The sequence below is a fragment of the Phyllostomus hastatus genome, unplaced genomic scaffold (assembly GCF_019186645.2).
Source record: "Phyllostomus hastatus isolate PE091 unplaced genomic scaffold, TTU_PhHast_1.1 phas_contig_58, whole genome shotgun sequence".
Lineage (NCBI taxonomy): Eukaryota > Metazoa > Chordata > Mammalia > Chiroptera > Phyllostomidae > Phyllostomus > Phyllostomus hastatus.
Genome location: NW_025333916.1, coordinates 59,362,374 through 59,377,559, shown reverse-complemented (window position 1 = coordinate 59,377,559; position 15,186 = coordinate 59,362,374). Strand labels below are relative to the sequence as shown.

At 48.2% G+C, this 15,186-nt stretch overlaps 1 protein-coding gene across 3 annotated transcripts in view; it reads left to right on the top strand.

The window, feature by feature from the left end:
- The first annotated feature begins 1,199 nt into the window (after positions 1–1,199).
- Positions 1,200–15,186, top strand: part of PLCXD3 (phosphatidylinositol specific phospholipase C X domain containing 3) — a 185,855-nt gene continuing 171,868 nt past the window's right edge. For all 3 annotated transcript variants that reach the window (XM_045848404.1, XM_045848405.1, XM_045848403.1), the window contains exon 1: positions 1,200–1,485. In XM_045848404.1, coding sequence (XP_045704360.1) covers positions 1,383–1,485 — 103 coding nt within the window. In that variant the 5' untranslated portion in view covers positions 1,200–1,382. The remainder of the gene's footprint in view (positions 1,486–15,186) is intronic.

Genomic DNA, 15,186 nt, shown 5'->3' with positions numbered 1-15,186 from the left:
TTAGATTTTAGTTATTTTTAGGCAAAGGAGAAGGGAGGGAGAAAGAGGGAGAGAAACACTGAGCTGTGGAGGTATGGTTGCTCTTGTGCGCTCCCTACTGGGGACCTGGCCCACAGCCCAGGCATGTGCCCTGACTGGGAGTTGAACTGGTGACCCTCTGGTTTGCAGGCTGGCACTCAATCCACTGAGCCAGGGCTAGTTGTTTGTGGTTTTTTTTTTTTTAATGCTATATGGCTTACTGAAGTGAAATAATCATTCCCGTGTTTCACAGCTTTCTCTCCTATCTCTGTTTTCATCTTCTCATCACATTTGTAAGACCTGATGATTTCTCTCCTCTTTCCCATCTGAGAGCAGGTGGGCCAAGACAGTTCTTTGGAGGCTCAATGAGTGATTTCTCTTGAGAGAGGCACATCTCCCTAGTCTGCCAAGGAGTGAAAATTTTGACAGTCACTCAGATCATTTTGAGTGGTGCCAAATAAGTTCCACCAAATGCTACTGGCAAGAATGACAGCATGTCAGGGAGAAACGTGGCCCTTTTCTTCCACCGTCAGGCTTCGGGCTTGACCCGACAGCCGTGGTGGTGACCGAGCAGGGACACAGGTAGCTTTCCCCACGGAAACCACAGAGGCTCCTCCTGACGGGAGAAGCAAAGGAGTGAATGGCTTCTCTCCCTGGACATGTCTGGAACGGAGCGCCAGGGATTAAGAAGCACCTAGACCTTAGGCACACGAGTCACCTGCTCCCCAGATTAGGCAAGAGGTTGACGTCAAGCCATCATTTGGTTATTGGCAGGCCTGGGGGTGCCGCTGCGAAAAACATAACCTGTTGTCGCTTACAAACAGGAAAGCTCTTTGGCCAGAACGCGAAGTCCTGAAGCCAGCGCGTGCCTCTCCCCTTCCTGAGGTGACAGCATCCCAAGGTCTACTAAGATTTCAGGTTCCACCACAAGACTGCCTTGTACACGGCAGGGCCAGGTAGTCACATCAAAGGGCGGAGGAAGACCACAGGCAAAGCAGTTGCTTGAACCAAGTTAAAAAAAAAAAAAAAAAAAGAAGAAGCCAAGAAGAGCTGCAGAATGGCGAGAAAAGGCAGAGACGCATAGGAGGGAAGGACGGGCGGAGGGAGTCAGGGAGGGAGGGGGCAGAGGAGAACGCCGACCGCGGACGTCAGGCACCAGAGCTCCGGAGGAGTCTGGCAGAGGCACTGGGGAGCATGGGGTGTTTGGAATAATTATTGAAATCCGCGTGTGCCTGCGCCATCCTGTGGGTGTGGCGCAGAGCGGAGTGTAAACTCTAGCGGGGCTGGAGCAAACATTGGATTAGCGGCAGCAGCCTGCCAGCCTGCCCGAGGAGTGCGGGGACCCGCAGCACGCCACCGGCACCATGGCCTCGTCTCAGGGGAAGATCGAGCTCAAATTCGCCGACTGGATGGCAACTCTGCCTGAGAGCATCCACAGCATCCCCCTCACCAATCTGGCCATCCCAGGTAGGCGCGCAGCAGAGGCGCTCCCTCGGTGCCCGCTCCACCTGCCCCGCCCTGCTTTATCTGCCACTGGGTGCTAAGTTGCCACGGTGCCCTTGGGAGGGAAACTCACCCCCCTCTCCCAGGTGGATCTCGGGCCGAGAGAGCGCGCCCTAGGAGCCTCTGGCCTCCTGGCCTTTTCCAAACCTCTAGGGACTGTGGCGCGGAGAGTCAAGGTGACTGCTTTTCCGCTGGGCTTTGGAAGAAGGCTGTGTCGGAGGGTCGGGGCAGGGGGAAGCCTTGGCTCTACGTGGGCGCCTGGTGTCTCAGTTTTCTCTGCAGATTTGGGGCGGGGGGACATCTGGGTCTGTGGGGTGACCGCGCGCGCGCTGTCCTAAGGGCTCAGCGCCAGCGCGTGGACCTCCGATTCCAGCCCTATCACGGAATCCAGAGGATCTGGTCGATTTCTCGGTACAACCTACCTGAGTCATTTATGTTTGTCCCCAGTCTCCTTTAAAGAGACAAACCGCTTCCCCAAGAGTGACGAAAGTTGAGGAACCGGCAGCGGTGTGATCGCTGCCCTTGACCTAGGGACTGCTGGGGGCGAGGGGCGGAGGGCGCCGTGTTGTAGTCTGTGTGGACCCGGAGGGCCTGGCCGGGTGGCCACCCTCTGGATCGCTGTCCCGGCGCTGGAGGCAACGAGCACCCGAGCCCTCGGCTCAGGAAAGCGAGCCCTTGCGGACTCTGGGTTTGATGCTCCGGGCAGAGCCAGGCAGCGGAACCTGCGTGAGCAGTGTCGGAGGGTGGTATTATTAACAGGCACGCCCGGGGAGAAGGGGATTGCGCCGTGTCCAGACCGCCCGGGAGAAAGCAAGCCTGGCAAAGCCAGGGAGAGGCAGGAGGCATCCGCAGGCTCCAGCATGGCGCGCGCGACTTGGACCAGAGGACGGGGCAGGTCTCTGGGACGTGCGCGCGCAGCAGCCCCTACCTAGCTCAGGTGTGCAGGGGGGAGGACATTTCAGGACAGTGTACCATGGTGGCAGCTGGGGACGTACCCATACTTCCGCCCCAATTTCACTTTTCACTTGGGCTGAGGGAGTGGACGCCTCATCCTTCTAGGACCTGGCTGCAGGAAAATCACTGAGGGACAGGTAGTCACCCCACCCCTTCCCCTGTCTGAGCCTGGTTATCACGTTCAGGTCAGCCTTCGTTCGGTTCTGCCTCCTCTTGATTTGCCCCATCTAGCACCCTCTTCCAGCCACGGGCTTTGGCGGAGGGGTGGCGGTTTGCAGCAATACTTTTTTTAAAAAGCAAAAGAAAGGTTCTCTTAGAACAGTGTGGTCATGAGTAGAGGGAAGCTGGAGTCTGGATGGATGTGGGCCACGTGGGGGGAAATGGGGACATCTGTAAAAGTGTCAACAATGAAAATAAAGATTAGAACCCGCCCCCCCTTGGGGGGCTCTAACCAGCAGTGCTGGAATCGATCAGTAATGTAAATCAATGGCTGTTAGGCAAGTGGATCTGGATGCTCTAACAGGCACAGGCCACACTCGGAGCGCCAACTGGGAAGGGAAGCGTTTGTTTTCTTCTTGCTCTGCCTCAAGACGTAGCTTCCCAAGAGCCCAGGTGTCTCCAAGGAAAAGCACAAGCCAGCTTCCCCATTCTACGGTACCTGCTACCTGGGTGAGCCTGGGGATTGCTCTTTTGAAGGAGACGGTAGAAAGTACACACCTTAGTTGGCAAAATGCCACTCTCCCTTCCACGGGCGTTCCTACCCTCTTTTCTCCTTTGGTTTCCCAAGTTGCCTTCCCAGGGCCTCCCCTGGGCATTTCCGTACACACGGAAGGTGGGAGAGGGAGCGACTCTGACACTAGGCTTCTGCTTTGTGACTCTCCAGAGACGCAGGAAGGTTAAAAACTTAAATTCACGTGGCTAGTTCTGAGAGATGCCATGACACCCTGTCTGGACCTCTTGCATTTCTGTCATATCTCACTGTCCAGCGCCGCAGGGTGCATACCCACAGACCACACAGTCCTTCCCCGAGCCTCACGGAGCAGGCGTTGCCCGGACTGTTAACTCCATTTCACAGACGTGAGAATTGCAGCTCCATGAAAGCAAATGACCTAGTATCGGTTCAGGGATCTGACCCCTAACGTGGGCCTTGGGGAAGCGCTCCCAGGACATCTGGAGCACAGTGCTTCGGCATTCGCACCTGGGTGATTCAGCAGCAACAAGTGCTGACCCAGCCGAAAGGGACACGGGGATGTGCATTAGCAGGAAGAGGGCGATTTTCCTTTTCTCCCCACGGAACACACTGAAAGCCTGAGGTCAGAGACTGATACTCTGGTAGACTTAGAGACATAAGGATGATGGCATTGGATGCAGTGGAAATTTCTACTGCTTCCCCAGCCCCTATTGGCATTATACTCCAAGCAGATCCCTGCAAAGCTTCCCATGGTCACCCCCCAATACTTCTGAGAAATAAAACTCTTTCTCCGAGTCTATACCCCCGCAATTCCTCCATGATTCTGTAATGAAGATTTGATTGGTCCATACATATAAATCCAGGTCTAAAAAATGGGCTATGGTGCTTTTCTGCATTACTTAACTATGAGAATTTTGGGAGGAAAAAAAAAAGACATTCAAACTGCCATCGTCAGAAAAGACTAATTGGAGACTATTAAACACTAATGGAATAATTGCCTTAAAATCATGCTAATAGCTTCCTGGCTGCTACGTGTTTACTTGGCCAGTTGCTACAGCGTGAATTAAGTAATTATCTCCACCATTTAAAACCACTCCTGACACGCCACGCAAGTGCTCCCGTGGAAGGGAGCTGCTCCTCCGTCGTCCTTGAAGTGTCAAGTTCTCATAGGTGACACAGCTGGAGAGTGAAGAGCTGCCTCCTTACAAGGCCACCCACTCGGGGCAGCTAAGCCAGGTGACAGCAGGGCCGGTGCTCAGGGCAGTCCGCAGGTGTGTGATACTGCCCGGCATGCGTGCGCTTCCGGCTTCTAAACGTTCCTCGGCATCGGCATCCTGACTGTTTTCAGAGCCGGACCTCTCGGTGGCTGTTCTGCATCTAAATGGCCTCATCCTTTGAGGCTGACTCGCCTAAGGAATGAAATTAATAGTTGGTCCCAGTCGTTTTGCTTGCAGGGATCTTTCAAAGGAATGGTGCCATCAGGGCACGTGGACAGGCCCTCAGATTTCGGTTTCATTTATCATTTTTTCTCTTCTCTCTGCTGACACCACACTAGGTTTTCATTCATACATGCTTGTTGAACTATACCCTGGCGTGCTGGGTTCTGAATGATGCTTCCTCTCACCACGAGCAGGTGAGAGAGGACAAACAGGAAGGAAGCAGGGAAACAAAGTGTAAGATGCAGGTGCAGGGGAGTCCGATGAATTCCTGGCGAGTCAGAGGGGTTTCTGGCATCGCCAAAGCGGTCTTGAATTCTGTGATCATGGTGGCTGCAGAACCATTGTATGGAGATCCATTCAGAGGGGGCAGGGCAAGCCAGTTGCTGCTTAATCTGGATAAGGTGTTGGCAATCTGGGTCTGTGACGGTGTCACCTGGTCCCAAACCTTGAAGATTGGAAGGGTTTTGATTCCGCAGGAGGGAGCTGCCATGCGTTTTCTGATCTGTGATGAAAGTCTCCTTCCCATAGTTATAGTCCATTGACCACGTGATCATAAAAGATGGGCCAAAATCTTGTGGGACTGGAACCTGGGAGAGAGTGTGTGTTTTCTTGAGGTGGGAGGGTTTCGTACACAGGATGTGACTGCCGGTGGACCCACAAGCAGGACTCAGGCAACGGGAGGTCCCTCACAGCCTCCCCCATCCTTGGAGTGTTTGTTCTACCCATGTTCCCAGCGCCGGTGCCATTTGCAAGGTCCCAGCCTTGCAAGAGCAAGGTGCTGTTGAGGCCACCTGGATGGTGCATGTGGCTGAGCCCAGTGAAGGCCTCTGCACAAACTTCTAGGAGTCTGGCAGGCTAGTGGGGAGATCTCATCTTGCGGCCCCCGGGACAGGCCTTGTCTGTGAGTTCCCTTGCTGGTTAAAGCTGCCACCTACCAATCACACACCCGCCTGGAGTGCCCTGCCTCTTCCTGTGACCTCTCCTTGCCCTCTGGGCACCGTGGCCAATTTGCAAACCAATATTTGAACAGCAATTCTTGACTATACTTTACATAGGAACAGAGAAGTGCTTTGGGAATCAATAAATGTACCTGTCCATTTTCTTCACTCCTTACAGAAAATGCCAACACCCATGAAAAAGAACAGTTTTACTTCGGGCAATTAGTTGTGCACATGGCACGCAGCTCTGACCTCCGTGTTCTTGTGCTGGCTTTCCCTCGTTTTTAACTTCTTCCCTGAAAGCAACCTTTTCTTGTTGCCAGTGCTCCTGGAGCCAACCATCTCCTTCCTTTCCTTGTAATGTCCTATTTCTGTTTAGACTAGGGTGAGACAATCTACTGAATGAGTCTGGCCCTGGGTCTAAGAATATCGAGAACATAATTTATTCTATTAGGACTTTTTCTTGAACAGGAAAACTGATTCGCCAACTATTTATAGTCAAAATAAGGTGATGTGTATGTCATTTCGGACTTCACGAAGTGTTGTCTCACGTACACATGTGCTTTTCACATGTTCTATCCATCATCTAAGGCAGCAGTTTTCAAACTTTTTCATCTCACGGCACACATAAACTCATTATTATTTTGATTCATTCACACCGATGGCTATCGTTGTGTTGGCTGTTGTCTTTTTTTTTTTTTTTTCATTTGACACTCTAAGGGCAAAGAGATGAGTGCCCCAGACTAAATAGTAGGTATTGGGTGTTTTAAAAGCTCTGGCGGCGTACCGGTTGAACATCGCCGATCTGAAGGCTGGCTCCTCAAGCCGGTCCAGGCACCAGCAGCACAGGAACTCGGCAGAAATGCAGCCCCTCAGCCCCTCCCCTCAGGCCGATTCAGCCTTAGGCTGCATTTTAACAGGATCGCCAGGTGATTTACATACACATTTACATTTGAGAAACGCAGCTGTAGGGCATCTCTCAGGTGTGCCTTTGTGTACGTGACAGAGCCAAATTTAAATGTGTGTCTGACCACGCTCTGTCTTGACCACGGTCTATCTATGAGTGTTCAACCTCGCCATCAGGCATCAAAGAGCCAGAACCCCCTATTCACTCAAGGCTAATGGCCCAGGTTGGGAACATTTCTGATAACTGATGTTGCAGTTCACCATGCTCCTCCAACAATAGATGGGACTTAATTGCTACTCAAGTGTTCAAATGAGGTCCTGTGATAAATGTAAAACCCTTCCCTTCATTTCCTTCACGTCCGGCTGCTCATCGACATCGGCCATCAGCAGCACTTAAAATCAGTCCAACTGGTGATGCTGGTGGTCACTGATGACGATTTAGAAAACATCCTGCATTGGTTCTTTGTCCGTTCGGGCTCCTCCCTTGTTGTGTTGCAGGCCCAGCTACCGAGGTTATGTTTATAGGTTACAGATTCATACAACTTATCTATGTGCTGGAACTTCTCAATACTGCTCTTGAGTAAAACAAACGTCGTGTAGGCAAAAATTAGTAATAGGCAGCATCAGAAAGCTGTCAAAAACAAAGGTATATAGTACATTGATTATTGATAGAAAGAAAACGATCAATCTTGTTTGTATTTGTTGACCACGCCTCATTTACTGGAAGCATGGTGTTTGTGGAATGGACACATGCATAATGTAGTTGTAACTCACTTGTTTGAATTTTAGAGGTTTGGCATAATCCACGTTCTAAAATCACTAAAATTAAAAAAATACCATTTCAAATTGCTAAAATGCATACTACCATGTTGATGTGTTAAAACCCACGTGCTTTGCTCATAGGAAAATTTCTCATATTATTTCTTAGAGCTAATCTTGCTTAATTCCATCCAACACCACCCAATCAAAGCAGAGTAAATTACAGAGAGGAGGGCTAAGACTATTGAGTGCCGTCCATCAGCAGGACAACAGGGAATGTTCATGAGGAAAGACTGACAAATGAAGACACGGGGACACAAAAGACAGTGTTCTCCAGACCCTGCCGGCCCAAAGGTGAAACCAGAGTCAGTTTCAGTGCTTCCCAGCTTCCTCCTGAATGGACTTCTAGAAATAGTTCTAGAAATCTCCGGGTAAATTCTTCAGTCTTTTTGAAGCCAGCTGTGGGGGCTACCACGTGGTGTCTGCCATTTTCCTTCTTTCTTGATTTGGCTGTCACTGTCGCTGCTCTGACCCACAGGGGACCTGTGCTTCCGTAGTTTTGTACCCCAAAGACCGCCGCTGCTGGCGGTCCCACCGGGGCCTGTGCTCGGTCTGCACAGGGCCAGCCCTGGGATGTTCATGTGTAACAGGGCCCTGGGCTCCACTGTGGCCCAAGGTCCCTCACTGTGGGAGTTGCTGCCACCTCCTACTCCTGCGGCCCCTGCTGCTGTCACCACTAAGCAGGGGGTGCCAACACTGTCAGACAGTTCAGCCTTCTGCGTAGTATAGATGCCAACCAAAGAGCTCTTTGAGTTAATAGTGATTCTTTTGTCATTGGCCTTTTGCCCTAAGACTCAAGTGTGAACTTATGAGGGCTGGGCAGAGGACACCATGTAGGATGGATTTGATTCTGTACTCTGCCTCCTTCTCAGTGTTAGCTCTGTGTGTGTGTGTATGTGTGCTGACTTTCTCTGAAGAGAACTTCTTTTCCAAGAAGCTTCTTGATTTTTCTATAAGTAGATCTCTGGTGGGTGCGACCTAATGAATCATTCCCCCGGACAGGTCCAGAAGTAGGAATACAGCTGGGGTCCGTATTGTTCTGGGTGAGCAGCCTGGGGCAATGTAAATAGGGACAAATAATATGATATGCTTAAAGTAATCTCTAATAGTTCCATTGTTTTAAAGCACATTAGTGGAGTAATTGCTTTGAGCCTTCAAGAAAAGGTTAAATTTTATGCTCACATGCACACATATACACACATGTTAATTATTGTTGGTTAAAAGTGTCAACTCTGTTCATCTGGAAATTTCACCAATTACTACCAGTGAGGCTGTCCTCTTACCCATAAGCATTAGCTCTGGAAACCAGAGAACACGTCATCTTGAGAACTACTAGATCTCAGATCATGAGATTTGATAGCCTCAAGAATCTCGTATATTCTCTTACCTCTCCTTGTCTGTGTAGGATTAGGATCAGTCTCAAAAGATTGGAGACCAGAAAGGTATCAAAATCATATATACCAGAAGGCAAGGGAGAAAGCGAGAGAGAAATTCATCATGGTTCAGACAGAACTCCGCCACCAGCCACTTTCTACAGCACCATATGCTTTTATTATGCTCTATTAAGAGAGGAAACTGGGTCAGGAAGAGGGGCAGGAGGAGATGGTTAAACATTCTTGAGAATCAGCCAGGATTAGTCACCTCCGGAGATCAGGTGCTGAAACAGATGGCCCATTGATTGGGTGGATGTGCTCTTGTTGTGTTCCTGCATTTCATTTCACATCCTGGGAGTGGACAGCTCTCACACCGCTCTATCTTCAAGTCCAGCTAGGAGTTATGTTTCCCATAGAAGAATTCCTCCTATGAATTAGTTTCTAAGAAGCAGCCATGTTCATCCTTAGTCGACATTATAAAGGATGGTTGTGCTCCTTCACTTCCTTGGACAATTTTTATTCCATGAAGGAAAGTGCATGATGATGAATGGCAATCTAGTTGCCTGCTAGGCTTCCCTGGAGCCCCCTCTGGCCTGTTGTGTGGTGAAGAAGTAGATGTACTTGAAGGAGTCCTGATGGGCGAGTGGGAACTTATCTCAATGCATGTCCCAGGTCATACTCCACTGTTGCCATATGGTAGAGGAGGAGGAGGAGGGGAAAGTAAGGGAGGAGGAGGGGAAAGAAGAGGAGGAGGATGGAAGGGAGGAGGAAGAGGAGAAGAGGAAGAAGACCAGGAGTATCCTAGCACAGTTAGCCCTAAGCACACTCCTGCCATGAACTGCCCTGAGCTTTTCTCAGAAAAGAAATGTGGTCAGGGGATGTAAAGAGCCTGCCTTAAACGCTGCCGGAAGGGTCACAGACTGACGGCTATAAGAGGGGATGGGGGAGGCAGGGGCTGGCTGAAAGAAGGTGAAAGGCATAGTCAACATGTGTGCATGACCCACGGACACGAGCAACCGTGTGGGGATTGACTGTGGAAATGGAGAGTGGGCTGGGAGGAGGGGGACGAAGGGGGAGAAATTGGGACAGCTGTAATAGCATAAACAATAAAATATTTAAATTAAAAAATTAAGAAATGTAAATGAAAACAAAAAAAAGTTGCTAGAAGGGAAGACTACAAAACTGACATTTTGTTCCGTCTTTAGCATTAGAGTCCTACCCTTGAAAATGTCCTTAGTTCTCCTGTCTTACTCTTTCCTCTTCTACCTACCTGGAAAAACTCCAACTCCGTTCAACTCGGGGAACGTCAGTGGCTAAACATTTCTGGAAAAGTTATACAACCTAAATGCCTTGGACTCACTAGGAATGTCTGACCAGGAATCTTTCTGCACATCCCTAGTGAGGTTATATTCTTATTCTCTGAGATGACCATTTGGTGTTTCTTCTTGCTCCTTAAATCACCTCACCTCTTACTTTATATCAAAAATAGATGCAGATAAGAACTTTTTATTTTTCATCAGTAATTCACCAACTCCCCTGCCCCTCACACATCTATTTCTGCTTTTTTTTATTGAGGTAAGAGGAAGAGATGGGCCCATTTATACCCAAATCCAGCTTCTCCTCTGTGGTCTGGATCCCGTTCATTCAAATCTGAAAGCTTACTCCAAAATGTATCCCTTCTCTCTCCTGCATCATGTGCTCTGTCTCTACTGCATCATTTTAGTTGGTGCATAAACGTATGTTGATATCACCCTTCTTTTTTTTTTTTAAAAAAAAAGTTCCCTTTGACTCCACACCTGCCTCCCTATACACTGCACTATTTCCCTGATTTTTATAGAAATACCTTCTCTGTCTTCAGGTTGTTGTTGCCCTTTCAATCCCTAGCCCACAGTGATTACATTATTTCCTCACCACTGCACTACAATTGTTTTTATCAAGTTTGCCAAAAATAAAGGCTAATTATTAAATTATTTGACTTTTCAGCATCATTTGATGTGGCTGATCACACTTGTCTTTTTGAAATATGTCCTTCTTTTGCCTCCTTAATGCACTTTTTATTGATTATCGTAAAAAACACTTAACATGAGATTAACCCTCTTAACAATTTTTTAAGTGTATAGTATTGTTCACTACAGGCACAACAGTGTACAGCAGATCCTTAGAACGTCTCGTCTTGGATGACTTAAAGTTCATGACCATTCCACACCAACTCATCATTTCCCTTTCCTACCAGCTCCTGGCAAACACCCTTCTGCTTTCTGGTTTGATGAGCTTGACTACTGTAGATTCCTCGTGTAAGTAGAATAACGTAGAATTTGTCCTTCTGTGATGCGCTCAGTATCTTCAAGTTTAATCCATGTTGTAGCATCAAACAGTGACCTTTTTCACAGATAAATAATATTGCATAAAACTTAAAGCAATAAGATAAGAATAGAAAAAACAATCCTAAATTTTGTATGAAGCCACAAAATACCCTGAATAGCCAAAGCAATTGTGAAAAAGAACACACCTGAAGCATCACAATTCTTTATTTCAAACTATATTGCAAATCAACAGTAATCAAAACAGTGTGCTACGGGCATAAAAACAGGTACATTGATCAATGAACCAAGACCAAGAACCCCAAAATAAACCCAGGCACATATGGTGAACTAATATTTGACAAGGGGGCCAAGATTACTCAGTGGGGATAAGATAGTCTTTTCAATAAATGGTGCTGGGAAAACTGGTTATTCACATGTAAGAGAGTGAAATTGGATCCCTAGTTCATACCAGACACAAAAATCAGCTCAAAATGGATTTACTCACATATGGATGTAAAACTATAAAACTCTTAGAAGAAAACAGGAAAAAAAGCTTCTCAATATTGGCTTTGACAACGGCTCTTTGGATATGACACCAGAAGCACAAGCAACGAAAGCATAAATAAGTGGGACTACATCAAACTAAAAAAATTCTGCACAGCAAAAAAAAAAATCAACAAAATGAAGACGCACCCTAAAGAATGGTAGAAAATATTTGCAAACCCAATATCGGATGAGTTCATTTCCCAAACCTCTAAGAAACTCTTACAACTTATTAGCAAAAACTAAATAATAATGATCTGATTAAAAAATTGGCAGAGAGGACCTGAAAAGACATTTTCCAGTGAACATACACAAATGACCAATCAGTACGTGAGAAGACGTACAAAATCACTAATCGAGAAAGTGTACATCAAACCCACAATACGATATCATCTCTCTGTAAGGAGAAAAGACTTGTTTCAATGCCATATTTTTACTTGAGAATCATAAAGGTGAAAAGTTGCAAAAAAACCCAAACAGGTATCACCTCACACAGATTAGATAGGTATTATCAAAAAGACATAATCAAGTGTCGCAGGTTCAGTTCCCAGTCAGGGCACATGCCTGGGTTGCAGGCCACGGCCCCCAGCAACCGCACATTGATGTTTCTCTCTCTCTCCCTCCTTCCCTCTCTAAAAATAAATTTAAAAAATCTAAAAAAACCCCCAAAAGACATAATCAACCTGGTTATAGATTCTGGGGGCCTCTCAAACCTCTTGTGGACATGTGCTCTTGGATTCCTGATCAGAAGGAGTTGCTGGTTATTTTTTCAGGATCTCATAGCCTCTCGCTCCCTGCGGTGTCTGTCATCAGGCTGCCCGTCTAGTTTTTGTTCTCAGCAGCTCCCAGGGGTCTCATGCCAGGTCTCATCAGGTCCCCAGGACAGGCGAGACAACAGCCAGCTCCTGCAGGCAGGCCCCCCCTCCGAAGAGCCAGAGTGCCAGGCACATACTCTCCTCTTCTCCCCCGACCCCACCCCTGAGGCATGGGCTGCCAAGCTATGTTGGCGTGTGTCCGTGGCACTGCGGGTCCCCTGGAGAAGGAAAACGCCGCCCAGCTGTTACGCTCCCAGTGGTCCAGTCTTCTGGAGCTTGACTTCATCTGCGCCGAGACAGGCGAGCTGGAAGCCGGTTGCTCAGGCAGCAAAGCGCCCCCTCCGCCCGCGCAAAGTCACATTGAGAACACAGTTCAATCTTCTCACCCCAGAAGAGAAGCTGGGAGCTGGGAGTTTCCTCTCACCTCTGTGACACTGTGTCAGGGGGAGACGCTTTGGTGAGATTGTGCCGCAGAAATTTCCTCTCCGCTTCCTCGTAGCAGGTGCCAAGCGTGTGTGGGCGCAGGCGCCTCTGAACTGGTTCCAGGATTTCTCGTGCGTCATTGCATCCGAGTCTCCTTGGGAGGAAGACGGGTTTGGGGTTCTCTGTTCTGCCATCTTGCCGATGTCACCCCTTACCGAACTGTCTCATTTTCCAGACTTCACTGGTGGTTTCTTTTAGGCCATCTTTGCTAGGTGTGTTTCTTTTTCTTGAAAGAAATGTGGGAGCACCCAGGGCTCAGGCCCTGATCCTTTTTGTCCTATAATTTTCCCTTGGGTGACAATATCTAAACCAATGGCTTGACAACGTGTCTCTGTGCTAGTGGCTCCCAAGTTTGTATCATCGGTCAGACCTCTCTGCTGGACTGTGTCCTCCTGAGTCTCCTTGCTCCCCGTCCTTTGCGTTTGGATGCCGCGTAGGCACAGGAGGTTTAACAGGACCCCCAAAGAACTACTGAGTTCACCATCATTGCCAAGTTTGTTCCTAATCAAGTTTTCCTTATCTGAGTATTTTGCATCATTGTCCGTCAGTCTTCAAGCCCAAATCCTTGGAGCAATTCCTCATTTCTTCCCTCCCCCCTCCCCCCCCGACCCCTTCAAACCACCCTACCAGTAGATCCTGTTGGATCTTCCTCCAAAATGTATCCTAAATCCTCTTATTTCTCACCACATCTACGTAACAGCCCTAATCCAGTCACTCACCTCCCACTTGATTCACCCCAAAGGCCTCACTGGTCTCCCTGCCCTCATTTTTGCCTCTCTACACGGCGCATCTTTCCAAAGCATGAGTCGGGTACATCACTCACCGGTTCAAAACCCTCTGCGCTCACTTACTCAAATGACTGGAGCCCGTCTACCTCTCCGACCTCAGCTCTGTCCACCCTTTCCTTACTCATCGCGGTGGCCGATCTTTCTGGCTCTCACACCCGCCAGGTTTTGTCTTACAGACTTACTTGGATCTTCCTTCAGACTGTCACTAGTCCGCCTCCTCCTCCTTCGGGCCTCCGGGCTGATGCCTTCTCCCCAGGGGACACTCCCGGACTGTGCCGACCAGGGCAGTTTACCTCCCTCCTCACCGCTCCGCCCACTGGTTGTTTCGTTTGTCGTCTCCAGAGTGCTGGAGTGGCAACAACGAACTACTGTGTTCACTGGTGTGTTTATTACTTGTCAGCCGAGTGGAGTACATGCGCCTGGAGAGCAGGACCTCGTCCGGATCTTTCCTGGTGCCCAGAACATGTCTGGCCTATAGTCCTGTTTTTTTTTAAAGGTTTATTTATTTATTTATTTTTAGAGAGGGAAGGGAGGGAGAAAGAGAGAGAGAAACATCAATGTGCGGTTGCTGGGGGCCGTGGCCTGCAACCCAGGCATGTGCCCTGACTGGGAATCGAACCTGCGACACTTTGGTTTGCAGTCCATTCTCCTATAGTCCTTTTAAAAAAATATATAATTTGTTGACTAACAAAGGACACAGCCAGTCTAGAGGGACTCTGATCCTACTAAAGGCTGTTCCTCTGTTCACTTGGAAGCAAGGCAACCTGAAGAAAGTACTCAAGTCAGCTCTATTGACCAAAAACAAACTAATTTCAGCAAAGGGATTATCTGCAGGAACTTGGACGCAGAGGAAACTGGACCCAATGTTTTTTGAAGGAGACACGTGACGATGGAACACAGGGAAGCAGGAGTTTGTTTTATATGGCAGTTTTCAGTCTTTATGGCATGAGGTGTTCAACCAATGTTCTTATACTATCTGCGTTCATGGGCTTCATGCCTATTGATCATAATACAGCCTTTGAAGAAACATCAGATTGGACTGTGTCTTCAGGAAAAAATAATGATGCTATCCTAGTACTGCTTTGGTTTTTAAGATGTGTATCTAAGTATTTATGAGTTGGTAATTCAAGTGTGATCTGTATACTGCCTTATTTAACCAACGCTAGTAACAATATTCAATCTAACAATTGTACTGAATAATGCTTTACGATCTTTTTAGCCTCTATCAAGGAATATGTGAAATTCTATTAAAATACAACAAAAGTAAACATGATAGCCAAAAGGCAAAAAAAAAAGAGGATTTGTGTTAGAAGCTAATACAATAGATTTAAAATGCCATTTACAAAAGGTGTTTTAGAACTGGCATTCAGTTCCAGAAGTGTGTCGGCACTGCTGAAGTCAGGGAAGGGCCGAGGCTACCACGAGGAACAAAATACCGAAATCTCTCTTTGCTGTGCTGGGAGCCGGTTCCAGGAAGGGCCAGGACGTCAGCTGGGGCGGAGAGGTGAACGAATGGATGCTGGAAGGAAACGAGCCCTCCCTACTCCAGGCAGGGGAGGTGTGGTCTGAGCCTGCAGGCTCTGGTTCCCGAGTCCCGGGGTTGAGGCCTGTCT